Source organism: Trachypithecus francoisi, unplaced genomic scaffold (genome assembly GCF_009764315.1).
Source record: "Trachypithecus francoisi isolate TF-2019V2 unplaced genomic scaffold, Tfra_2.0 Lachesis_group1, whole genome shotgun sequence".
Taxonomy (NCBI): domain Eukaryota; kingdom Metazoa; phylum Chordata; class Mammalia; order Primates; family Cercopithecidae; genus Trachypithecus; species Trachypithecus francoisi.
Window position 1 is genome coordinate 16,599,064 of NW_022681454.1, and position 27,831 is coordinate 16,626,894.

Sequence of the window (27,831 nt, forward strand, 5' to 3'; positions counted from 1 at the left end):
ACAAAAAAACTTTTAAAAATATCTGGGCATGGCAGCACGTGCCTGTAGTCTCGGCTACTCAAGAGGCCAAGGAGGGAGGATTGCTTGAGCCCAGGAAGTCAAGGCTGCAGTGAGTCATATTCATGCCGCTGCACTTCAGCCTGGGCAAGAAAGAGCAAGACTGTCTCAAAAAAATGATAATACCCAGAATTAATTCACAAAAACAAAATACAGATTGGGGGTTGTAGGGGTTAGGGAGTGGGAATGGGGAGGCACTGCTTAAACAGCGCTGGTTTTTCTTTTGGGGTGATGAAAATGGGAACTAGACAGAGGTACTGATTATGCCCTACTGTAAATGTGCTAAATGCCACTAAACTGCTCACCTATTTAACTTTTAATACTTAAACTTAGCCTTAAAATGGCTAATTTTATGTGAATTTCACCTCACTAAAAAAAGAAAGAAAATACGTGGTAAAGGCCTTTAAAAACAGTAACTGTGTGGTGACTAGAGATCTGGGTTTAGCTCTGCCACTTACTGGCAACAAAGTACTGTCTCTCTGGGCTTCAGTTTCCTCATCTGTAAAATGATCAGGTTGGATTAAATCACTACTACTTCTTGACCAGGACAGCCTATATTGGCCATATGTGGAGAGTTGCTTCTAAATGCATAGGGCCATCCCATCACCCCCAGATTTTGACATGTCCAAGGCAGAATCAGGCCTGTGTTCTTGTGTTGAAACATTTATTTCAGGATTTAAATCCACCCCCTTCTGAGAACACCAGATTAAAAGACCTCCAGCAATCCATGATTCTAGTGTACTCATCTCTGACTGCTGTATATAAGATGTGATTTGATTAAAGAAGGCAGACAGACAACAAGTGCATGTATTAGGAACAACATTCTGAATACTCACAAGTAGTTATCTTGCACACTTAACCCTAGGCCAGAGGACACGGGGCAACCACACAGGAAAAGGATACCAGGACAGGGTCCATGGAGTTTTGCTTATACCACAAAAGGAGTTTTAAGGCAGTTTAATTCAAGGCTGCGAAAACTACGTCTATGACATAAACATGACATTCAAAAATAACTCAGCCTTTCAAACGTCCCCAATACCAACAAATCAACAAAGTAGTCAAGATGACAGCCACTGTCAAGGACAGATAAACAGTCTCAAAAGTGATCCAACATGACACCGCTATAGCAGGGACTATGCAGAGCCCTCCCTATGCAGTTAACACAGATTGACGGATGCTATTTGCAGGCCGCCAGTCTTGCATGTTTTCACTTCACATAAATGTATTATTACACTGTCCTAGGAGAGCAAATGCACGTTACGTGAGAGAAAAATAGGACTCATTATCTCGTTCCACAAACAGGGGTTACAGAAAACACAAGGCTGGACAAGGCCACCCTGAAATGGGTTAGTGACTTTTCTGGCAGGCCCCTCACAGGCACTGAGATGAGGCCTAAAAATACGCTGGGGTGAGTTCCGTCCTTCCTTCCGTAGTTACCACCTGGATTAGGCTTCCTGAGCTTGGTCGGTTTTTCCCTGTGATCCAGTCATGGAAGGTTCTGGAACAAAAAAGAAAATTTTTTTTTACATTCTCAAAGCAAAAATCTGGGTACATGCTGACATTCACAACGACAGCTTGTGGGGTGGGGGAAAGGGGTGGCACAGCGGCAACTGTTTAAAAGCCACTAAGGGCTGGGCGCCATGGCTCACACCTGTGATCCCAACACTTTGGGAGGCTGCGGTGGGCAGATCGCTTGAGGTCAGGAGTTTGAGACCAGCCTGGCCAATATGATGAAACTCCATCTCTACTAAAAATAGAAACATTAGCCGTGGCAGCATGTGCCTGTAATCCTAGCTACCTGGGAGGCTAAGGAAGGAGAATCACTTGAACCTGGGAAGCAGAGGTTGCAGTGAGCTGAGATTGCACCATCGCACTCCAGCCTGGGCATCGCAGTGAGACTCCATCTCACAAAACATAATAAATAAATAAATAAATAAATGCCACTAAAGGTCAGGCATTATGGCTCACACCTGTGATCCCAGCACTTTGGGAGGCCAAGGCAGGAGGATCGCTTGAGCTCAAGTGTTTGAGACCAGCCAGGACACAATGGCAAGACCCTGTCTCCAAAAAAATAATAAAAAATAAATAAAAGCTAGTAGGGGCCGGGCGCGGTGGCTCAAGCCTGTAATCCCAGCACTTTGGGAGGCCGAGACGGGCGGATCACGAGGTCAGGAGATCGAGACCATCCTGGCAGACAAGGTGAAACCCCGTCTCTACTAAAAAATACAAAAAAAAAAAAAAAAACTAGCCGGGCAAAGTGGCGGGCGCCTGTAGTCCCAGCTACTCGGGAGGCTGAGGCAGGAGAATGGCGTGAACCCTGGAGGCAGAGCTTGCAGTGAGCCGAGATTGCATCACTGCACTCCAGCCTGGGTGACAGAGTGAGACTCCATCTCAAAAAAAAAAAAAAAAAAAAAGCTAGTAGGCATGATGGACACATACTGAGGCCTCCAGTGAGTTCAGTGGTATACTCATTCTAATCTCTGAGTGGCAGGATCTGGCATGAGTTTAACTTTTTTTTTTTTTTGAGGCGGAGTCTCGCTCTGTCGCCCAGGCTGGAGTGCAGTGGCCGGATCTCAGCTCACTGCAAGCTCCGCCTCCCGGGTTCACGCCATTCTCCTGCCTCAGCCTCCCCAGTAGCTGGGACTACAGGCGCCCGCCATCTCGCCCGGCTAGTTTTTGTATTTTTAGTAGAGACGGGGTTTCACCGTGTTAGCCAGGATGGTCTCGATCTCCTGACCTCGTGATCCGCCCGTCTCGGCCTCCCAAAGTGCTGGGATTACAGGCTTGAGCCACCGCGCCCGGCCGAGTTTAACTTTCATTTTGGTATTTTTCTACATTGTTGGAATTCTTTTGTGATTTTAAAAGATTTTAATTTGGCCAGGCGTGGTGGCTCACACTTGTAATTGCAGCAATTTGGGAGGCTGAGGCAGGTAGATCACTTGAGCCCAGGAGTTTGAGACCAGCCTGGGCAACCGGGTGAAACCCCACCTCTAAAAAAATACAAAAAATAGCTGGGCATGGTGGCACATGCCTGTAGTCCCAGCTACTCAGGAGGCTGTGGTGGGACAATTGCTTAAGCCCCAAAGATCAAGGCTGGGGTGAGTCGTGATCATGACACTGCACTCTAGCCTGGGTGACAGAGTGAGACCCTGTCTCAAAAAAAAAAAAAATTATTTTTAAAGATTTTAATTAGTTCATTCAAAGAGAGAGACATATGCACAATACTTCGCCATATTACCTTCTCAGAAATTTATGAGAGAAACAGACAGAATTCATTTATTTGGCATTTTTAAATCAAATATTTATAGAGTACCCACCGCTGCACCAAACAATGGAAAAAGAGATACAAAAAAACAGACTATTACAATAAAATGTTAAATACAGTAACAGGGGCATTTCGCAAATCTGAGGAGAGGAGCGACGGACCCCACTTGCGGCAGTCAAAACACCCTGTAAGAAGACAGGAATGAAAAAGGGCAAAAGAAATTCACAAGAAACAAGAAGTACATGATAATTCTTTAACATAAAATATTTACATTTGAGTACATCATCCATTTTGACAATGCACCAGCTGAGACTTTGGACCTTCATTAACTGGAAAGTGCTCAGCAGTTCCTTCCCGGGAAACTCCCAGCGCCGATCTGGAACCTTCTGGGCCAGTGCTGATGTCTGAAGGTCCAGTCATTCAGGCCCCCACTCTGGGGTTTGAATGAGCTCATTTGAACACATGGGCTCAAAAAACAAAGCGTTGCTAAAACTCTCTAAAGTACTGTCATGTGTCACGGTCTCATCTCTGGGGACAGGGCAGGGCTTGGTGAGGGAAGGCTCTGACAGAGACCAGTGCTGTTTTGATGTGTAGGGTTTTGTCTGTTGGTTAAGCATGTTTTTTTGTTGTTTGTTTTTTTTATTCTTTAAGTTCTAGGGTACATGTGCACAGCATGCAGGTTAGCTACACAGGTATACATGTGCCACGCTGGTTTGCTGCAATGCATGTTTTAAATGGTCTTACTTCTCCTTCACCCTCATCTGCAGCGTGGATAGGTGAGAGAGAACGCCATTCTAACCAGGGATGGTAGAAGAAGGATGTGCTCGCCGACATCTCAAAGCAAACTTCATGCCAACTTTTCTGAGAGTTTTCAAATACCACAAATGGGTGGATGTGATCTCTAGAACAAGGGGGCCTGTGACAGCCCGTCCTCTGTGGGTCTGTGGCTCAGCACGAGTTCAGACACAAGACCCCAGATGTTCCATCTAGAGTCTAGGTCTTAGACCAATACCTCAAGCGTGCTTGGGTGTGTCAGCCTTTAAAAAGAAATTCAAACACAAACACGATTCAAAGCTTGATTTCCTCTACAACTTCAATTTTTTTCCTGCAAATCAAGCATTAGCATGATTCCTGGCATAGAGAGAAATAACTGTCAGCAGACCAGTTAAGACCATCGGCTCTACAGCCACACCACTTGCATCAGATCCTGGCAGTGCTGTGTGACATTAGGCAAGTGACTTAGCCCCTGCCATCCCTCCAAGTCTCTAAGCCTTAAACAAAAATGACAGCTCCTCCCTCAGAGTTTGCTATGAGCATTAAATCAGAGTTATGAAGTGCTTAGAATGGTGGCCAGGACATAAAAAGTGCTCTGTAAGTACATGTTTCAAACACAAAATGCAAGTCCCAAATTTCTCCCGATTGAATTTAAATGAGATTGTAACATCAGGCCAGAAGCACACTGGTATATTCACAAACATCTCTGACAAACAGTTGTCAAAGCAGTTTACACAGAGACACGGGTGGGTCAGGCTGTCACCGTGACCCTCGCGGCCCCCCTGCTCCATGAGGGCAGGGATCCCATCTTCGTCCTGACCCCAGAGCCAAGGGCAGCACCTGGCCCATCGCGGGTGCTCGATGAACCCATGCTTACTAACTAGAGGGGCTTGGGGAACTGACACCTAAACAAACACAAAAGAGGAATTCAGCTCTGTTTCATGAGCGTTCAAATGCTACCCATATTCACAAATGGGCGAAAAGGATTTGGGAAATAAAGGGCTCTTTCTGTGGGTCTGTGGCTCTACACTGATTCAGACATGTGCCCCAGGCCATCCACCTGGTGTCCCCCTCCCCCATGGAGGCTCCTCGTCACAGCAGTATCGACACAAACTGCAGCTGGGGATCACTGAACACTTGCTATGGCCAGACACTGTGCCGAGTGCTTGGCACACACTATCACATTTAATCCTCCTAACAAGCACGATGGACCTCATGATCCAGGTGGGGAAACTGAGGCCTCAGCAGGTCAATAATGTGCTCAGCGTGGCCGTTGCGGAGGGAGGGAGCCAGGATTCACATCGGCACTACCCATTCCACTACTCTGCTGCCTGTCTCCAAGTCCAGCTACCCTGAGATTCCGTCTGACAGACAATGAGTCCCGGAGACCTCCCAAGACCACCCTGATGACCTCAGGGAACACAGACTTGTCCTCTGGACCACAGCAAGGCAGAGAATAGGGGCTGGAAGCTGCTCAGTCATGGACATGACTGTAATACTCACTCAACTAGGAATTCTAAGGGTGTCCAGGAGCTGAAGTCAGCCTCAGGCATTGATTTCCTGTTCATCGGGGTATCCAGGGTAACCCTGCAATGGACACAGATAAGCACGTCACTCATGTCGCCCCTTTATAACAACAGGTGCCCAGTCCTCCTTGGCCAGGAAAACGCAAACATAACGCAAACATACAGCATGACAACCTAGAGCCTCTGGCACCGAGGGTGCTATTTACATGGAAAGATCAGACAGGAAGATAAGCAGAGAGAGAACAGGAAGCTGTCCCCGCTAGCAAAGGCCAGATCTGAGCATAATTCAATAAGGTGCTCTGTGGCTCACCACTTAGGCAGACAAGAACAAAACAGAAGAAGCCACATTTTGTCTTTTTCAAAAAGAGTCTTCACTGAATTAAACTGCTTTGTTGCTGTGTCTTTATTCACTGCCTAACATGTAGCACACTCATTTCTAAGGATTTAAGGTAGTAATATGCCTTTCAATATGAGAATACTTAAATACTAAAATTTTAAATATGTGGCTATTTTCCACAAAACCTTAAGATTTTTGGCAAGAGAATACAGAATTCAGATATGCATTAATCTCCCAAGAACATTCGGGCCTCAGGAATCATTCGAATCATTCACAACAGCTGCGGGAATCATGTCACAGAATCACAGAACCTCACAACTAAAAGGGAACCAGAAAGTCAATCAGTACAGTCCCTATAGTCTCAGCATCCCTTTATAATAGGACCACAGGCAAGAGGCAAGCCTGCTAGTGCTAGAAGCCTTCCAGTGAGAAGAAACAGCCTCCCTCCAAAGCAGCTGCCTCTGCCTGGGACGGCTGATGGGGGACTGTCCCCTGATGGCCAACAGAAACACCTCCAACAGTTTCCCGTATTCTCTCTCTCACACACACACCCATATGCCATGTAATGACTTGAAAGACAGAGCTACATATAAAAAAAAAACATGTGTAGTCTAATTTTAAAGGACGAAATAATGAAGGAAGAAAAGAAAGAGAGAGGAAAAAAGGAGGCAAAAAAGACAGACCCATCCAACCAGCCAATCAAACATTCTGGACAGCCCAGGAGAACCCAAAACTTGAAGTATTGCTATGGTCTGAATGTATCCCCCTCAAACTCACATACAAAATGCAATCTGCAACATAATCGTGTTGAGAGGTGGGGTCTGCAGGAGACAATTGGGGGCCTTTAGGAGGGGATTAGCGTGCTTATAAAGGAAGCTGGAGGAAGCCCACTTGCCCCTTCCACCATGTGAGCACATTCAGAAGTCGCCATCTGTGAGGAATGAGCCCTCACCAGGCACCAAATCTGCTGGCGCCTTCATCTTGGACCTCCCAGCCTCCAGAACTGTGAGCAATCCATTTCTGCTGTTTATACATCACCCAGTCTAAGGTATTTTGTTAGAGCAATTCAAACAGATTAAGATAATAAGTATCCTAAGAGACTTTGGTGCATTTCAGAGCCTGAGGTGAGAACACACACAGGTCACTTGTGGAAAGCTACAGTCAGACAAACAGTCACCTGCAGCAGTGGGGCAGAGGTGGGCAGCGGCCAGGGAACCCCAAGCACTTACGGGAGCACAGCGATGGCGGCTGCCCTGGGCGGCATGCCGCTGTTCTTCCCAGCCAGGCTCTGGCAGAGCTGGTGAACAGCACCCTTGGCCATGCCGTACCCGATCATACCTGGGAAATGGGGAGAAGATGGCTCAGTGACCACTAGCGGCCAGGGGGACAGCAAGGACATGCAATCTTCTCTTGAGATCTCTCGTCCCTGAAAACTTTATAAATAGCTGTGTCTGGCCTCCTCCAGGCCGGACGTCCTCACCATCCCCCACCAAAAAATGGCAAAGAGCCATGAGAAAGAGGGGATGGGAATAGGTGGGTTGGGAGTTATGGCCTCTGGCCAGTTTCCAAGAACACAGGCTTCACACAGGCCACCGGTACATCCAAGGTGCAGCATTCCAGGGTCCGGAAGAGGCCAGGAAGAAAAGATAAATGAACATTTATGGGGAGAAAGTGAAGGGGACATGACATTTCAAGTGTACCTACTATGCATCTCACACTTAACATTTATTACAAAAGCCAAAAGGTTGATCTTATTTTTATTCTTAGGAAACCAAGACTCAGACAGGTTGAGTACATGCCAGGCTCACACACAAACGTGTGCCAAAGCTGATGGAGAGGTTAAAGCCCAGGCAAGAACTGGGTTCTGAACCCTTTGATCACTAAATGCTGGTGAGCACCTGGCACACAGAGGCACTTAATGGGACAGCAAAATCAAGCAGTTATTTGTAACACAGGCCTTGAAGTCAAATCAGATATATTCAAGTCCCAGTTCCTCCACTTACCACTAAAGAAATTCTGGGCAAGTTCCCAAAACCTCTCTAATCCTCAGTTGCTGCATCTGTAAAATGGGTTGGAGGTGTTTACCAACACAATCAATTCTCTAAGTCTCCAGACACCAACTGGGTGTCTGATAATTCACTTAGAACTCTCGGCTAGGTGCGGTACCTCATGCCTTTAATCTCAGCATTTTGGGAAGCTGAGGCAAGAGAATCCTTTGGGCCCAAGAGTTCAAGACCAGCCTGGGCAACATAGTGGGACCCCATCTCTACAAAAATTAGCCATGCCTGGTGGTACATGCCTGTGGTCCCAGCTACTCGGGAAACTGAGGTGGGAGGTTCACTTGAGCCTGGGGGAGGTCAAGGCTGCAATTAGCTATGATCACGTCACTGTACTCCAGTCTGATTTAAGGGCGCAGTCTCACAAGACCTACCCTACTTCAGATGCCAGTCACAAGTCCTGGACCACTTAGACTTCTGACCAACAGGCTAAATCGGGGGTTTGCACAACAACCTCTTCAGGTGCAATAATTTGCTAGAATGGCTGGAAGAACTCAGGCAAACACTTTTTTTTTTTTTAATAGTTACCGGTTTATTATAAAGGATACAACTCAGGAACAGCCAGGTGGAATGACACAGAGGCAGAGTAGGAGAGGGGGTGGGCATGGAACTTCCATGCCTGCTCCAACCACGTCACCCTCCCAGCACCTCCATGTGTTCAACCCAGACACTCATCACATCTGGAAGTTTTTGTACAGCTTAATCTCCAGCCCCACTCCCTTCCAGGACGTTGGTAAGTGGAGCTGAAATTTCTAACCGCCTAATCGCTTGATCATTCTAGGAAGTAGCTCCATCCTGAGGCTGTCTAGGGGCCTCAACCTACTAATCACCTTATCAGTATAAACTCAGGTGTGATCCAGGGGGGCTCATTACGACACACAGGAATCAAGTACTTAATTCCGAGCATACCCTTAGCACACAGGTCAGGCACTCAATGAATGTTTCCCATCAAATCAATAGAAGTAATGTCCGCTGGAACCTGACTACCTGGCTTCGTGTCCAGGCTCCACTGCTTGCTAGTGACTGACACTGGGAGAGGCTACTAAACCTTGGAATCCTCGGTTTCCCACTCCATGAAATGAGAATGACAATCCCAAATCCTAACAACAATCAAATAAAATACCATGTAGCAGACAGGGAGCGTCTCCAGGGACTATAGGAGTTTCAACAGCTTGAACAATCAGCCTGTTTCACAGCCTGGTTTTTCCCACAACTTGCATGGAATGCAGTCAACTAGTCAGGTGAAACCAGCAACTTAGAGAAGATCCCAAGTGGACTTTCCTCATTACCATGCTACAGCTTCATCACCAGAACATGTGACTATGTGCTGGCGTGATGACTCACTGCCTCTGTGCCCCTGGGACCCCTCCTCCACATGCCGTGACACACCCTCTCCCCTCTCCATCACCCCAGGAAACCCTCCTGGGAGAGACGCTGCTTTGGAGAATACTTCCAGCCTCCTTAATTATGTCAAGTAATAAAGCTCCACTGATTGTTTTTTTTCCAGGTTAACAAATCCCCTTTGTACAGTACTGAGCACAGAGGAACACTCAGTCCTGGCCATTATTGTCATTCACGACTCTCAGCAGGTCACTGGCAACTCTTTTTCCACGGACAGCAATAAGGAGTTGCAAAAAGGGTCATCAACTTGGAATTCAAAAAGTGCAGCCCTAACTCCTGCTTTTCCAGCCACCAAAAAAAATCACAGGTTCTGTAGGCCTGCTTTTCCATCTGTAAATGGGAGCGGTAACTCAGATCACAATTTATTCACAAGGCCATGCTGAGGATGGAGGGAGACTGCATCCAAGAAGGGCATTGGAAACCATGGAGGGCATGCACAGAACCCGATCAGTGCGGAGGGAGCCCAGCCTGGTGTAGGAATGGCTTTGCTCAGCACCTTGCCAGGGAGATGTTCTCCCAGTGACTGCAGCAGGGAGGGGTGATGCTTCTCCCACTCTCCCAGCTCATCATTATTCATATTACAATACATGATTCCTCTCCAGATCAAGCAGTCATCTGCGGCCCATCAGGGGCCTTTCCTTCCTTATCAGCGATGGAAGGACTGTGACATGATTGGGAAGGTGACAACTCTGGCCTTAACACCATCAAACCAACCTGCCATCACTCTGCTGCCTGTAAAGCCAGAGCCTGGAAAGGGGCAGCCATGGACCATCTGCTCCCGGGCATCAAAACCCACTTACCACACCCCATGTCATGGAGCCTCTTCCATGTGGGAATCCCTAGGCTCAGTGTTAGAAAGACTAAGAAGCATAAGGCAGCTCTCTGGCTCCCAGGAAAGGCACGGCACACCAGAAAGAACCCAGAATCTGGACTTCAAGCCCAGGGCTTGGAACCCAGGTGATTCCTCACCACTGCGACTTGGGCGAGCAGCTCTTTCAGCCTCTGGTTCTTCCCTGCTAAGTGGGATCTAATGCCCAGGTCATAGGCTTTCCTGAAGATGATGTGAAACGTGACACACCTCATAAACTCGAAAGGGCTCTTTCATTCCCAGAAGAAAGTAAGTTCCACAGAGGCAGGGATTTTAATTGTTTTGTTTACCAAATCAAAAGGTGGCATTCAATAAATACTTTATTTGGCCAGGTGAGGCAGTTCAGGCTTGTAATCCCAGCAGTTTAGGAGGCTGAGGCAAGTGGATCTCTTGAGCCCAGGAGTTTGAGACCAGCCTGGGCAACATGGCGAAACCCTGTCTCCACAAAAAATACAAAAATTAGCCAGGTGTGATGGCGCGCACCTGTAGTCTCGGCTACCCAGCAGGCTGAGGTGGAAGGATAGCGGGAGTCCAGGAGGTCGAGGCTGCAGTGAGCCAAGATCATGCCACTGCACTCCAGCCTGGGTGAGAGAACCAGACCATGTCTCCAAAAAAAAAAAAAGGTAAAATAAATAAATAAATATTGTATTCATTGCTTTCAGAAAAGAGCAATAGGTGGGTTTCTCAAAGGAGGATAAGGGGGCTTAATCAATGGTGGGCACTCCAAAACGGTGGGAATGGAAAAACAAACTGGGACCGGGCACGGTGGCTCACGCCTGGAATCCCAGCACTTTGGGAGGCCAAGGCAGGTGGATCACCTCAGGTTGGGAGCTCAACACCAGCCTGACCAACATGGGGAAACCCCGTCTCTACTAAAAATACAAAATTAGCTGGGGGTGGTAATGCGTGCCTGTAATCCCAGCTGCTCTGGAGGCTGAGGGAGCAGAATTGCTTGAACCCAGGAGGCAGGGGTTGTGGTGAGCCAAGATTGCGCCATTGCACTCCAGCTGGGCAACGAGGGCAAAACTCCATCTCACAAAAAAGCAAACAAACAAAAAAACGAACAAACTAGTAGCTCTGTTCATTAAAACTATGGTAGGTGATTCTCAGTAACTCATGAGTTTCTCAATATTCCAGACAAACTAACTTTTAAATTATTTAATCTATGATGAAGTGAAAAGAATAAGGCACAGAATAGCCTCTACTGAGTCATCAAATTTTGGTGCTTTTCTTTTTTTTTTTTTTTTTTGAGACAATCTTACTCTGTTGCCCAGGCTGGAGTGCAATGGTGCGATCTCAGCTCACTGCATCCTTGACCTCCAGGGCTCAAGCAATCCTTCCACCTCAGCCTCTTTTTTTGTTTGTTTGGAGACAGAGTTTCACTCTGTCACCCAGGTTGGAGTGCAGTGGTACGATCTTGGCTCACTGCAAGCACCACCTCCCAGGTTCAAGCGATTCTCCTGCCTCAGCCTCCTGAGTAGCTGGGATTACAGGTGCCTGCCACGATGCCTGATTATTTTTGTATTTCTTAGTAGAGACGGGGTTTCACCATGTTGGCCAGGCTGGTCTCGAACTCAGGTGAACCGCCCACCGTGGCCTCCCAAAGTGCTGCGATTACAGGCATGAGTCATCGCACTCTGCCAAATTATGGTGCTTTTTAAAAAGTATATGAGTGTGGCATGGGCGCACACTAGAATGGCACAGAATGCTTCCAGAAGGACACCCAAGGAGCCACCACTGTAGTTGGGTCTGGGAGGGAGTGCCATAGAGATCAGGGGTGTGAGTAGGAGGGCGTCTTCCTATTCATTGTGTTTCTTTTAGTGCCAAGTGAATTTTTACTACATGCATTGGTTAGTTTTCCAATTTAAAAATTGATTAATTAAATTACTTAAATAAAAACTAAGACAGTGCCTTCTAGCTTTTCCCATAAGCTCTACTTGTCAAAGCAAGTCCTTTTCCAAGACCCTATTTGAATCAGCTCCCTCAACAAAACCTTTTCAGAGGTAGAATCACCCCGCCAAAAGCACTCTGCTTAGACCGTAATTGAGCCCAGTCTCACACTCACACCCCCCGCACGCCTGCTGCCCAGAGAAGGCTCTCAATATAATTATATCATCTCAATATAACTATAAAATTATCTCAATATAATTATATTATCAGTAATTGTTATAATTACTGATTATAATTATATATTAATTACTGATCAATTTATTACTCAGACCCATCTGCTACTAACTAGCCAGGCTGTCTTACAGAAAGCACCTAAAATCACTGAACGTTGGTTTTTTCCCTCTGTAATCAAGGGAAAATAATAGCACCTACTTTACAGACACCTATGGTGATGAAATAAGATCAAGCTTAGCCCAACAAGCCAAGCACCCAGAAGACAGATACCTAAAAAGATTTCTTCCTTTTTCTCCAAGTCTATGGAGGTATAACTGAAATACAACAAACTTAAACATGTTTAGGGTGTACCATTTGAGCAAATTTTGACATGGTGTATACCTGCTACCGATTGGTCTTCCTTTCCTCCCACTATTTGGTGACTATTTGCTGACTGAATCAAGGGTTGCCTTTTATTAGGGTAGGTTTCCCTCTGCCCTGCAGGCATGTGGCAGGAATGATGTCTCTTTCCTCTTGATGTTTCCCCACTGCACCCAACTGTAGCTGCTCGCTAAATGCTGCTATGACAGCAACCAGAAGGCAGGGTGAATCACTGTAAACCTCTCCACCTTCTGAAAACTACTATTTCTTCTAGAGGTCATAGGCCTCCCTAAAATCCTCAGCACACACACTGTTTAAAATGTAATCGCTGTGGAGCCATCACAGGTCCAGCAGGAGGCGGGAGGATCACAGCCCAGCCAAGGAACCAATCACAAAACTGCTTCAACAACAACCTCAAATTGCAAAAGAGGGTCAAGGTCTCAAAGAGCTATTTGGAAGCACAAGAAGAATAGTTCACCATCCCTAGCTTCTCTGTTTAATCAGGGGGCAGTATAAAAACATAACAAACTCTTCAGTGATTAAAATAAACCAGGGCATAAGCGCTCGTTAATCCAGTCCTGGTCCTCAAAGTCCCAGAGCTGTCTCTTCACTCCATTCAAACAATACAACACAAGAGCAGGGACTCTGACGAAGGAAAGAAACAAGCAACCATAATGGCCTAATTCTACAGAATGACCTTTCCTTGGGCACACAAAAGGAGTTATTTGCAAGATACGGAAAAAAGGCATTTCACTAAGAAGGTCAACACTTCCAAATTATTAAATAATTGATGAGGTCCCCCAAAAGTGATTTCCAATCACAGCACAGATCCTTTAATGGTAAACAAAAGTGACCACCATTTTAATACAATTTATCCTACATTAGACAGTCTAGAAATACAACTCTGGAAATAGGAGGGTGAGGTTTTCTCTGTATCCTTCCAAGTGAAAAACTTCTCATGTGTGAACAAATCTTCTTGAGTTTGAGGGACTATTAATCCTGATTCATCATTTACTTTCAAATTGTTGATCAATTTCCCCTGATTTTTCTGAGGTCTGCAGCATACTTAAAAGATCTCATGACTCAAATTATTAATAGCTTAACAAAATCTAACTGAAGAGCTTAAAGATGAACAAATTCATTAACATGCTGAGGCAGGAATAGCTGGGCAGAAATAAGCCTGGAGTAAATAATAATAATGGCTCACACTTACTGTTGACTCTCTGTAATACCTTTCTCATCCGTTTAGATCCATTAAGACATTTACAAGGCACAACCACCACATATATAAAGGAGACATTATTTAACCTTATTTTATTAACACAACGGAGGCTCAGAAAGGCGAAGTAACTCACCAAATGTGTCAGTAAGTGGCAGAGCCTTACCAGAAGACCAATGTGCATGGTTCCAGGGCCTACAGTCTTAACCACTACCCAAAATGTAATCAAAGGATACTTGCAAACCAAAGGAAAGTAGGAGACTCTTCTGTCATTTAGAAAAATCAGTCTTTCCATATAGCTTAGAAGCTAGATAAGCTCTGGAAAACTTTGTAATTTTGAGTTGGTCTGGTGATAATTTCCAGGCCTTCTCCCCGCAGAAAATAAAACTCTCTTCCTCCTCATCGAAAAAAAGAAAAAAAGAAAAACCAGTCTTTCCATCCTAGGGTTTTGTTTTTTTTAAATGTCAAACTATGACTCATTTCTCTGTTTACTTTCTAGTGCCTCTGCCCATGTCATCTTAAATAAAAATCAGATCTCAACCAACCAGACAGCTAACATTTACACAGCTTTAATGATTGCTATAGCCACGGACTTGTAACATCACACGCTCTAAGAAACGGAAGAAGAAAATGAGAGGCAAGGTATTGCTAGTAGTCACGGCCTCACAGTTCGGTGAGTTACATTAAAATTGAGAAGGGGCCTGGTGTAGTGGCTCGTGCCAGTAACACTCAGTGCTCTGGGAGGACGAGGCAAGAGCATCACCTGAAGCCAGGAATTTGAGACCAGCCTGGGCACCATAGCAAGACCCTGTTTCTACCAAAAATAGAAAAATTAGCCAGGCATGGCAGTGTGTGCCTGCAGTCCCAGCCACTCAGGAGGCCAAGGCAAAGCATTGCTTGAGCCCAGGCATTCCAAGCTGCAGTGAGCTAGGATCGTACCACTACATTCCTGCCTGGGTGCGAGACCCTGTCTCTAAGAAAATAAGTAACTGAGAAGGGTCCCAAGGTCTCTGCCACTTACTAGAGAGTCAAAGAAAACTCCCATTTTTCTTAAAGAGTTCAACTTAGAGAGCCGGGCGCGGTGGCTCAAGCCTGTAATCCCAGCACTTTGGGAGGCCGAGACGGGCGGATCACGAGGTCAGGAGATCGAGACTATCCTGGCTAACCCGGTGAAACCCCGTCTCTACTAAAAAATACAAAAAACTAGCCGGGCGAGGTGGCGGGCGCCTGTAGTCCCAGCTACTCGGGAGGCTGAGGCAGGACAATGGCGTAAACCTGGGAGGCGGAGCTTGCAGTGAGCTGAGATCTGGCCACTGCACTCCAGCCTGGACGACAGGGCGAGACTCCGTCTCAAAAAAAAAAAAAAAAAGTTCAACTTAGATAGTTGAGGTAGACACTTCCTGCCTCCCTATGCTGCTGCTTTCTACGCCCGCTTAAATTCCTTTAGCCCTATCCCACAGGGAGTGTTATGGGCTGAAATGCATCCCCTCAACATTAATATATTGAAGTCCTAATTCCCGGTACCTCAGAATGTGACTGTATTCGAAGGTCTTTAAAAGGCAACAAAGTTAAAATGAGCTCATTAAGGTGGGCCCTAGTCCAACATGTCTGGTGTCCTTAAAAGAGGAGGAAACGAGAACACAGACACACAGAGGGAAGACCACGTGCAGACAAAAGGAGAAGGCAGCCATCTATAAGGGGATTCAGAAGGAGCCAGCCGTGCAGATACCTTGATCTCCAGACTTTCAGCCTCCAGAGTTACGAGAAAATAAATCTCTGTTGTTTAAGCCACCCAAGCAAATTAATACCAGTCATAAAAAATGCAAAAGAAATGACATAATGGAAAAAGCACACAGTTGGTAAATTATTAGGGTTTTGGTTCGAGTAAGTCTGCAACTTACTTACTGCACAAACCCAGACAAGTTACTTAACTCTCCAAGTTTTAGTTTTCTAATCTGTAAACTGAAAAAGATAATATTGATGAGATTAAAGTGAGAATACACGTGAAGTGAAAAGAGTGAAGATCTACCATTTATTGCGAATAACAGTAAGACTTACCATTTATGGGTGCCTACCATGTGGACTTTCTACATAGCAACACCTCTACAGTTTTTTTTTTTTTTTTGAGACGGAGTCTGGCTCTGTCTCCCAGGCTGGAGTGCAGTGACCGGATCTCAGCTCACTGCAGGCTCTGTCTCCCGGGTTTACACCATTCTCCTGCCTCAGCCTCCCGAGTAGCTGGGACTACAGGCGTCCGCCACCTTGCCCGGCTAGTTTTTTTTTTTTGTATTTTTTAGTAGAGATGGGGTTTCACCGTGTTAGCCAGGATGGTCTTGATCTCCTGACCTCGTGATCCGCCCGTCTCGGCCTCCCAAAGTGCTGGGATTACAGGCTTGAGCCACCGCGATTGGTTAGCGCGAGGTACTTATAAGACCTCTACAGTTTTATAGCACTCTTCAAGTTAGATGTCATTGTCACTATTTTACAATTAAGGAAACTACAGTAGACATCTGGTCAGAGACCGAAGAACTGGTTCAGGGTCACACATCTAGGGTAAAGAATCCACCCTCAACCCTCTCATTCCCTTTTTTTTTTTTAATGTAGAGACAGGGGCTCACTATGTTGCCCAGGCTGGTCTTGCACTCCTGGGCTCAAGCAATCCTCCTGCTTTGGCCTCCCAAAAGTGCTGGAATCACAGGTGTGAGCCACCTTACTGGTCAAACGAATCTCTCTCATTCTAAAACCTATGCTATTTCCAGCTGCTAAGCTGCTCCCCTGGAACACATGGATACAATGTGATACTAATAATCCATGTTGATTAATTTCCACTACACCATTCATTCCAGTGTAGATCACAGATATATACACTAAATGGGGGGTGCCAGATCACCGTGTTCCTTACCACCATAAACATGAGGACAGGCAAACAAAAGATCGGAACTCTTCTCCCTAAAATGATTCAGGCCCAAAAGAAGGCAAAATCCATCCATCTGTGAAGCACCTTAGAGGGTAAAGGCTTTAACAATCCTCATCCCATGAAGTGCCCAGCAGCCCCAGCAAGCAAGGTAAGCACCCCCACTTCACAGATGGGGAAATAAAGGCTTACCAGGAGTCCCATCCAGGGCAGCTTTTGCACCAGCCAAGGTCAGGAGGCCTCCTTCCTTGAGATGCTTGGTAGCCAGATGGCTGGCGATGGTCGAGGTCCATATGCTCTGCTTCCACATCAGGTCACAGTTCTTAAAGAGAGCTGAGTGAAAAAACATGTGGGCTCAGCATTCCCAGAAAAGAAACCAAAAGGTGAGCTCAACTCACACAGCCCCACACTCAGGGAAGCCCTCTCTCCTGGTCCCCAGGTCCCTGTCTACAGCAAGGTCTAATACAAACAGCACAGGGATCAGTGGTCAGAGACACGGGTTCAAACCCAGGCCATGAGATCGCCCAAGGTTCAGCTTCCTTACCTATACACTGGCAAAATGTTGGCCAATAAATTTTAGCAAATAAACCTGGAGTTCACTCATTTGCTGGACTGGCTTTAATTCAAAGATTGTTTTATTTTATGAATGGTATCAGATTTGTAATAAGAACCTGTATGTCTACGTCAGGTTTTCTCTGTGATAAAAATCCAAGGGCCTGTTACTATACAGCTATAAAGAGGGCTTTCACTGAGCTACATATTTTATGGCTGAAAGTTTAATGTTAGCTTTAAAGACTCTTTAAAAGAAAGCTAAAATAACAACCATTTCACACTTGTTTTAACTCCCCGGCCTTGGCAGAGACATAAGGAAGAACAAATGGTAACATATGTCACACCACCAACTGGGCAACTCAAAGGACATGTGGTACCTGGTGATCAAAAAAGAATGTCCTCCTGCTATAGGAGGGGTCGGTAGGTGATAAACAAGGAATTGCATTTCCCCACTAAAAAAGACTAGGAAAAAACCTGATGGATCCACATGTATCATTTCTTGCTCCCGAAACACACAAAAAGGTTATCAAGCTGTTTTGCTAACCTGATCACCTCACAAAGCACTACTCTCACGTTGACATGTGGGTCGCAGAATGTCAATGTATTTTTAAATGGCTTTGGCTAATAAATGTAGAAGGGAGGACAGAATCAGAAAACTACCATTTTCTGACCCCTGATAGAGTAAGTGCTTCAGGCAGAGATTATCAACGAATGCCTAAAACCACTGGGTGAAAAGTATAATATTTGGGAAACACGACATTGACACACAATATTACAGTACCATACATCCCACATATGAATTACTTCTGCAAACAGAAAAAAAGTACCTTCATAATGGAAGTCTGGCAGTTGCCATCTCAACCAAGCATCAAATTTGGCATCCCTAAGGGTAGGGCAAGCTGCCATGCTGAGCTTCCCAGGTGATGGCATATACGGTACACACCATCACTCAGGAAGAAGTCGCACCTCAAGAATGTTTATGCTAAATCTAACTGAGTTTCTAGACGCAAATTCCAGTTCATGGGGAATACCAAGGATAGAGGAACAAGTCAAACAGCACCTTAAAGAAAAGTTCAGACAAGTTCAGAATGTGAGACATGCTATATGAAAACTCCCAAGGACTTGACACAAAGTCTTATCACAGGGAATTTTTTTTTAATTCTACATTTTCTAGATTAAGAGACTAAAAACAACATAATGCAGTACATAAACCTTGAGTGGAATATGTTTAGGGAAAAAGAATTATAACAGACATGGAATAAACTGGGGTAATTTTAATGTGGGCTCAATATCATTAATCTTAGATAATTACTGTTAATTTTCTTAGGTACAATGATACCATAATAATGTAGGACGGGCTTATTCTTTGGAGAAACACGCTGAAATATAGTGAGGCATAAACTTACTTTCAAACAGTTAAAAAAAAAATGCACAAAGTACACGGCACAAGAAAACAAGCTCAACTCAAGTACAGCAAATGTTAAGAGTTACTGAATCTACATGGAGCATATAAAGGTGTTCACTGAACTGTTCTTTCAACTTTTCTGGTATGTTTAGAAATGTTCATAATGAAAAGTGGAAAAATGGGCCAGGCGCAATGGCTCACGCCTGTAACCCCAGCACTTTGGGAGGCTGACAGGGGTGGATCACCTGAGGTCAAGAATTCAAGACCAGCCTGGCCAACATGGTGAAACCCCGTCTCTACCAAAAATACAAAAAATCAGCTGGGCGTGGTGGTGGGCACCTGTAATCTCAGCTACTGGGGAGGCTGAGGTAGGAGAATCGCTTGAACCTGGGAGGCGGAGGTTGCAGTGAGCTGAGATTGCACCATTGCACTCCAGCCTGGCGACAGAGCAAGAATCTGTCTTAAAGAAAAGAAAAGAAAAGAAAGATGAAAAAAGGAATCAGCTTTAGTAAAAACTTAAGTTTGACTTATTCTGACTTTCTAAATGATCCCTGCACTTCCTACACATCCTCCAATGCCTGAATAGCACATGACTGGGGCACAGGCCACGCTGATTTCATTCTGCCTTGACTTTAAACTCAAACTCAATGCCCCCGTCCCCTCACGTCCTCCAGGGAGAGTTTCTTTTTTATCCATAAAATGGATTAAGAGCATTAATCACTCTCTCCCCGAGCAACTGTAAAGATTCTGGGATATATACAGAAACACAGCTGGCCTGTCACCTAGTCCATACACAATCCTTGTCAGCTGGACAAAGAACAGAGCAGAACGAATGAGTGACTCAGGACAGGACTCACACTTGGATTTGGCATTGCCCCCGGCCCATCCTCCAGCAACGCAAAGAATTGCATCCACCTTCTCTTCACCCAAGAGCTTTCCAACCTCAGCAGTCACCTTCAACACAGGAACAAAAAAATGTATAAACTGTAAGGTAAGCCAACACAGGCTAGCATCTTTACAGATACTCTGTTTCTTTTTGTCTTCTTTTTAAGCCAGTTTACAGTACCTGGCAATTAACACTTTGAAAATTAGGTGGAAGACTAAGCTCTGATGAGCATTTCAGACTTTGAAGCCCAAGTACACTTCGGTGTAATTTTTAAAAAACAATCTAGAGTCTCTCTGTATACATTCTGAAAGGTAGAGACATAAGCATCCCTTGAAATAAAACAATAAATAAATAAAAGTAGGGAAAGGTTAAAAAAAAAAAAGCACCTAGAGCTTCACTGCCCATAGTTAACATCCTGGTATATTTCTTTCCAGACTTTCTTCACAAATCACAGAATTACAATCCAAAAAGAAGATCAACCCTATTTTCCCCACCCCCATCCAAAAATCCCTTTAACTGCAACTCTGAAAAAAATGCCAATGAAAAATTGTAAGAAAAATCAAGAGAAAGAAAAAATACAGTCAATAGCAATATGTTGGTAATATTAAGTACATGGGGGTTCACTTTAATGATCTCTCTGCTTCTGTTTGTTTGAGATTTTAAAGCATTGAAAATATAGATGCCCTCTTGTTATAATTTATTAAAAGAACAGTCTGTCAGGACAGGCAATTCTGGCCATCCACCATGACCCTTCCATATTTCTCTGGAACGGCTGAGACGACACATCCCAATTGCTTCATTAAGATCAATCTTCTTAAGAGTTCTTTTTTTTTTCTTTTTTGAGATGGAGTTTCGCTCGTCTCCCAGGCCAGAATGCGATGGCGCAATCTCGGCTCACTGCAACCTCCACCTCCTGGGTTCAAGCGATTCTCCTGCCTCAGCTTCCTGAGTAGCTGGGATTACAGGTGCCTGCCACCACGCCCAGCTAATTTTCGTATTTTAGCAAAGATGGGGTTTCACCATGTTGGCCAGGCTAGTCTCAAACTCCTAACCTCAGATGATTCGCCTGCCTCGACCTCTCAAAGTGCTGGGATTACAGAATTGAGCTACCACGCCTGGCCCAATCTTCTAAAGATTTAAGTCAGTCTGGGCACATGGCTCATGCCTGTAGTCCCAGCACTTTGGGAGGCAGAGGCAGAAGGATCACTTGAGCCCAGGAGTTCAAGACCAGCCCGGGCAACATAACAAGATCTCATCCCTACATTTAATTAAAAAAAAAAAAGAAAAAAGACTTAAATCAACACCGTGTGTCTCTCCCAGCAGGAACATTTCAGTTGATTACCTCTTTCCCCAGTTTCATGACAAAACTGAATGTTATGCTGTTTGTTCAGAAATTCTTAAGGTTGGGGGTATGGTGGAGAAGGTACTCCTCTTCCTTTGGTGGAGTAGCAGAAGAGGGAAGACTTTCAAAGCTAAGTTTATAAGCACAAAAGCATCTCTCAATCTTTGTCTTAGAGATGCACTCTACTGTCAAGCCTTGGGTGGGGACAACCTCCACATTCAATCTACAGGGACATTAGAAACCTGTAGTTAATTAGAGCAGAAGAGACACTGAACAGACACCAATTACAGAGACCCGCACCTGGCAGGGCTGCTGCTCTCCAAACCCAGGCACAGCCCTTCCATTTCGTTTTGGCTTTTATTACTTTATTTTTTGTTTGTTTTGTAGAGAAGGTTAGGCAATGTTGCCCAGACTGGAAGGCAGTGGCATGATCTCGGCTCACTGCAACCTCTGCCTTCCAAGCTCAAGCCACCCTCCCACCTCAGCCTCCCGAGTAGCTGGGACTACAGTGCCACCACATTCAGTTAATTTTTGTATTTTTTTGTAGAGATGGGGTTTTGTCACGTTGCACAGGCTGGTCTCAAACTCCTGGGCTCAAGTGATCCTCCTGCCTCGGATTCCTAAAGAGCTAGGATTACAGGTGTGAGCCCCTGCACCCAGCCATTTTAGGCTTTATTACTTTATTCACATGAAACGATTTTGCTTTAAGGCATCTTAGCATAGCAGTTAAGAGAACAGCTGTCAGACCCCCACTGCCCATGTCCAAATACTGGCTATGCAACCTTTTATCTGTTTGACCTTGGACAAATACCAGGGCCTTTCTGTGCCTCAGTTACCCCCTTTTAAAAGGGGGATAAAATTAGAAGCTTTGTTTTGGGATGTAATGAAGACAACATGTGTCAATGAAAATAAAGCACTGAGAATGCTGCCTGGCAACTAACAATGCCATGTTAACTTTCACTATTAAATTCACTAAGGCCAATCTGTATCACTTAGGTATGGGAACATTGAGACTACACTAAGAAATATAAGAACAACAAAAATGAAGTGCTAAACTAAGTCATCTGGCTTTTACATTCCAATCTATGTCAAACTGACACTTCAGAAAGAGCAAATGAGAAGCACAGTTGTGCTCACAGTTTTATGTTCAAAATTTGTAGATTTATACATGTATATTTTGGAGAGACAGATTGGAAGGAAATATAAATAAATGATTAACTATATGTTAGAACTATCAATGATTTCCCTTTTCTTTTTGCTTATTTGTATTTTCTATATCATGCATGCATCACTTCTAAAATGTTAAAAATTTGTTATAAAAAACAGATAAGCATCATAAAACGTCAGTATTGAGATTACCAGGGAGAGGGCAAATAAATGAAAAGCAGACCCACGTGCAGACCAAGCGGCACCTGAACTTACTAAAGTTCGTATCTGGAGACCTATGATCCTGACCCCCACACCGAGCGGCTCGTTGGCCTTGTCACTTAGTCACTGCAAACTTATCTTCATAGCTGTAAAATGGCTTGCCTGCCTGCCTGCCACACTGAGAGGTTGGGAAAATATGGCACCTCACACAGTGATGTGAAGTTATCCTTGGGAATGTGGGCTGCAGCACTAAAAACCATGAAACACAGAGTCAGTCTGGCACAGTGGCTACTCAGGAGGTCCCAGCTATTGGGGAGAGCGAAGCAGAAAGATCCTTTGAGCCCAGGAGTTCCAGTCCAGCCTGGGCAACACAGTGAGAACCTGACTCAAAAGTCATCCAGGCGGCTCACCAGGAGGGCTTCTCAAATAAGCTAAGCATGGCTTAAGAGCATCTAAGATTTTTTTTTTTTTTTGAGACAGAGTCTCACTCTGTCACCCAGGCTGGAGTGCAGTGGCACAATCTCAGCTCACTGCAACCTCCACCTCCCGGGTTCAAGCGATTCTCCTGCCTCAGCCTCCTGAGTAGCTAGGACTACAGGCGCGCGCCACCACGCCCAGCTAATTTTTGTATTTTTAGTAGAGACGTGGTTTCACCATGTTGGCCAGGATGGTCTCAATCTCCTGACCTCATGATCTGCCCATCTCAGCCTTCCAAAGTGCTAGGATTACAGGTGTGAGCCACCACGCCCAGCCTAGAGCATCTAAAATATTTATACCAGGATATCCATCAAACTGTTAATAGTGCATCCTTCTGGGAAATGATACTATGATGGGGAGAAAAGGGACAGTTTCACAGTTTATTTCTATAAAACTATTTACATAGTTTTGTTGGACTTTTGTTTTATAATATGCATATAATTTTATGATTAAAAATAGCCTGTTTTGTTAGCATTCATGCTGTGAACTGGGTAACTCCACTTTTTAGAATGTATCCTAAATAATCAGATATGTGGGCCACGTACATTACTTTGGGAGGCCTAGGAAGGTGGATAACTTTGAGGTCAGAAGTTCAAGACCAGCCTGGCCAGCATGGCAAAACTCTGTCTCTACTAAAAATACAAAAACGTTAGGCAGGCATTGGGGTGCATGCCTGTAATCCCAGCTACTTAAGAGGCTGAGGCATAAGAATCATTTGAACCCAGGAGGCAGAGGTCGCAGTGAGCTGAGACTGTGCCACTACACTCCAGTGTCAACAACAGAGCAAGACTCTTAAAACAAAAAAACAGGCTGGGCGTGGTGGCTCACACCTGTAATCCCAGCACTTCGGGAGGCCGAGGCAGGCAGATCACGACGTCAGGAGATCAAGACCATCCTGGCTAACACAGCGAAACCACGTCTCTACTAAAAATATAAAAAATTAGCCGGGCATGGTGGCGGGCGCCTGTAGTCCCAGCTACTCGGGAGGCTGAGGCAGGAGAATGGCATGAACCCGGGAGGCGGAGTTTGCAGTGAGCCGAGATTGTGCCACTGCACTTCAGCCTGGGCAACAGAGCGAGACTCCGTCTCAAAAAATAAATAAATAAATAAATAATTATAATTATAATAATCAGATATGTAGACAAAGATGTTCATCACAACATTCTTAATAATAGTAAACCAAAAATCCTGCAAAAAACTCAAATGTACAATAAACAGAAACTAAGTAAACTGTGGCCATTCCATAAAATGGAATATCACACATCTACAAAGAGGTTTTTTCAGTAATCTGGGGAAGTATTTAAGTATAGAAAACTAAAACACAAAGCTGACCATAAACTATAAAATACAAAATTACCTAAACTTGTAAAAGGAGTAACATAAAATATGCGTAGAAAAAGACAAGAAAATAGGCCAAAACATTAACAGTGAACTAATTCAAAATGATTATATAATTTATCTTTGTATCATTTCTCACTTTTTCCAAATTTTCCAATGAGCACAAATGGCTTTCCTAATTAGAGACACAACAGCTTTAAAAAAAAGGAAGAACAGGCCAGGCACAGCGGCTCATGTCTGTAAACTGAGCACTTCGGGAGGCCGAGGCAGGCTGATCACAAGGTCAGGAGTTCAAGACCAGCCTGGCCAACATGGTAAAACACTGTCTCTACTAAAAATACAAAAAATTAGCCGGATGTGAAGGTGGGCACGGCGGCGGGCACCTGCAATCCCAGCTACTCGGGAGGCTGAGGCAGGAGAATTGCTTCAACCCGGGAAGCAGAGGTTGCAGTGAACGGAGATTGCGCCACTGCGCTAGAGCTTGGGTGACAGAGCAAGACTCCGTCTCGGGGGAAAAAAAAAAAAGGAAGAACATATAGCCAGTGATCACCTCTCCCCAGGGTTCCCCTCACAATGTTTAGGGGCCTTTTTGAAATTACCTGGTCAGCCTGCTCAGTGAACGAGTCTGTCATTTTAACAACGATGCTAGCGCTGGCCTCTTCATTCTCCACCACATCAATGCTGGCAACCCACTGGAAGGAGAAAACAGCTTTGGTTAAGAGGCAGTGAGTTGTTATTCCATGAAAGGGTCACACACAGAAATGAGGGGAGTTGGCCAGGTGTAGTGGTTCACGTCTGTTAATGCCAGCACTTTGGGAGCCGAAGTGGGAGGATCTCTTGAGGCCAAGAGTTTGAGACCAGCCTGGGCAACACAGCAAGACCCGGTCTCTACAAAAAATGTTAAAATTAGCCAGGTGTGGTGGCACATGCCTGTAGTCCCAGCTACCCAGGAGGTTGAGGCGAGAGTTGGAGAGTGCAGTAAGCTATGATCGTACCACTAGATGTACCACTACTCCAGCCCGGAGTAGGATCGTACTGCGGGCTGGGCGACAAAAGGAGGCCTTATCTCCATTTAAAAAAAAAAAAAGAAAGAAAAAGAAAGGAGGAGAGTGGAGACAGGTCAGAAGTTAAATGAAAGCTCACCAGAGAAAGAAACTAGCAACCAACCTCTCTCACACGTTCCAGGGTCACCTGTCTTTCGCCAGCCTACGCCATATTGGGCTCCATCCCAGCCCCTCCTACCTCCAAACATTCCCCTCCTCCTCCACATTCACCTCTAAAACACAAACCCTGTTGTTACCCAAGTCTGCAATTGTAACAGAACACAGCAATAAATAGGGGGAAGAAATAAGTGCAGCTGTGTTCCAATAAATCTTCAGAGCTGAAATGTAAATTTCATATAATTTTCACATACAACAAAATATCTTTCTTCATTTGATTTTACTTTCAACCACCTGAAAACGTAAAACCATTCTTAACTCTTGGGCTGTACAAAAATAGGTGGCAGACCAGATTCAGCCCACAGAGGAGCCCTGCCCTAGAGCAGAAAAGGATGGGTTTTAGGATTGGAAATCAGACAGATCAGGTTTGAATCCCAGCTCTGCCAGAGTGGCTTTCTCACTCCGATGCTGGCCAGAGGTTCCCAACAAAAGAGGTTGTTTGTTGATGATTAACAGGGGCAGTGTAAGAATTAAATGAAATGGAAGAAGATAAAGGTCCTGGCACAGGTGATGCTCAGTCCTTACTCAGGGTCTCTTGGTCTGAAGTCCGCAGAGATAATTATCTCTACCATAAGCTGTAAACATAGCATCTATTCATCGACATTTGTTATATTATTAACTAACTTGTTATCCCACGGGGGATTCTGAAACAATGAAAAGTCTCCATCATCCTAGCCCTCCCTAAGATGACAGGAAGAATTTGGAGTAGAAAGACCAAGAGCCAGAGGTAAACCAGCTCTCCAGATTCTGCCAAGACCAAGTGCCACCAACAGGAGAAAGCACAGCCTTCACCCTCTAACACATGACGCTAACAGAATCTACTACCTTAAAGTTATTGGGAGCATTAAGAGTCTATGGGAACTCCGGTACTGGGAGCACAGTGCCTGGCCCTTGGCAGAAGTGCTGCCTCTGTCACCACCATACATCTCTTGAAGACCTGGGAAAGTGCCCTCATCAGTGTCCCCAGGCTCTGAGCACATGGGTGGCAGGAAGGGAGTGGTGTGACTGAATTATTTAGAAGCATATTCCTGTACCAGATTCTGAGCAAGGAGAAAGCCTTGATAAATGTACACTATTTGGGTGATGATTACACTAAAAGCCCAGACTTCACCACTACACAACATATCCATGTAACTAAATTGTACTTGTGCCCCTAAATCTATAAAAATCAGATAGATAAATAGGTTTTTGTTTTTGTTTGTTTGTTCTTTTTGAAGAAAATCCTGAGATCCTTTTTCTGGTCCCAGGGGAACTCTTGCCCAGGCTGCTGCTGCTGCTAAGCTCCCAGAACGCTGCCCCTGGCAGGATCTCCACCGGGAAAGTGCTGAGGCCCGCTGAGTGGCTGACGTCAAGGGTCTTTGGCCATGGATCAGCTCTGCTCGGACTTGCTGCCTCCTGGAAACTGATACCTGACTATGCAAAGTAGTTGAAATAGTCTTTGCAAAGCAAAGAAGCCGTCAGCGTTTTTCCGTGCTGAGACTTCAAACTGTCAGATCCAAGGGGGCTAAAAGAACAGGGGTGGGTAGTAACAGTAACATTAATAACCAGCATTTAAACAGTTTTTACCAGGCGTCAGGTAATTTATGTGCAACGACACCAATTATCTCATCTAGTCCTCACAACTCTATCAGAATCTCCATTTTACAAATGGGGCAACTGAGGTCCTAGGGCGTTAAGCAATCAATACGCAGTCTCACGACTAGTAACCGGGACTGGGCTGTCTCATTCCAAAGCCTCCCTTTTACTCTCTCTCTCTGTCCTCTCACCCCCGCTCCCGTTCCTCTCCTTCGGAATTCTCTTCCGAGTCACGCCGGACTTTTTGGGTCTGGTGGAGGCCCACGGAGCACCTCCTTGGAGAGCAAAGGCCCAGCGCCCTGGGACTGGCGTGTGCACGCACTCAGAAACAGGAATAGACGCGAGACCTGTGCGCGCACGTGCAAGAAACACGCGTCAAGCGGTGCACGGGGCCACCCAGCTTCCTCTAAACTGCCCCCCGTCGGGCTCCACACGAAAGCCCCGGCCACCCCCGCGGAGACCCAGCAGCTCCCAGCCCGCAGCCATTACCCAGTTGCGGGCCCGAAACGCCTCCACGCATCGAGAACCCAGCGCGCCCCTGCCGCCGTATACCAGCACCCGGTGCGCCTCGCCTGCAGCCGCCGCAGCCATCCTGCTCCTGGCGGGCCTGGCTACCACAGCTCCGACTGCCTCGAGCCCGAGCGCCGCGCCCCGCCCCGGCCGGCCAACCCCGCCAAGAGGGAACGCGCGGCGGCCGCGTCCCGCTCCGCGCCCGCTGCTGCCGCCTAGCGCGCTGCCACGCTCGGGGCGCCCCGCCACCCGGAGT

At 45.6% G+C, this 27,831-nt stretch overlaps 1 protein-coding gene across 1 annotated transcript; it reads right to left on the reverse strand.

The window, feature by feature from the left end:
- Positions 1-707: 707 nt before the first annotated feature.
- Positions 708-27,831, reverse strand: QDPR (quinoid dihydropteridine reductase). Its single transcript, XM_033213840.1, has 7 exons — positions 27,555-27,831; positions 24,870-24,962; positions 19,717-19,813; positions 17,095-17,235; positions 7,189-7,297; positions 5,600-5,683; positions 708-1,555 (listed from the first exon to the last, which is right to left on the reverse strand). The coding sequence occupies exons 1-7, from the start codon at positions 27,654-27,656 to the stop codon at positions 1,450-1,452; spliced, it is 732 nt and encodes a 243-aa protein (XP_033069731.1). The 5' UTR covers positions 27,657-27,831; the 3' UTR covers positions 708-1,449.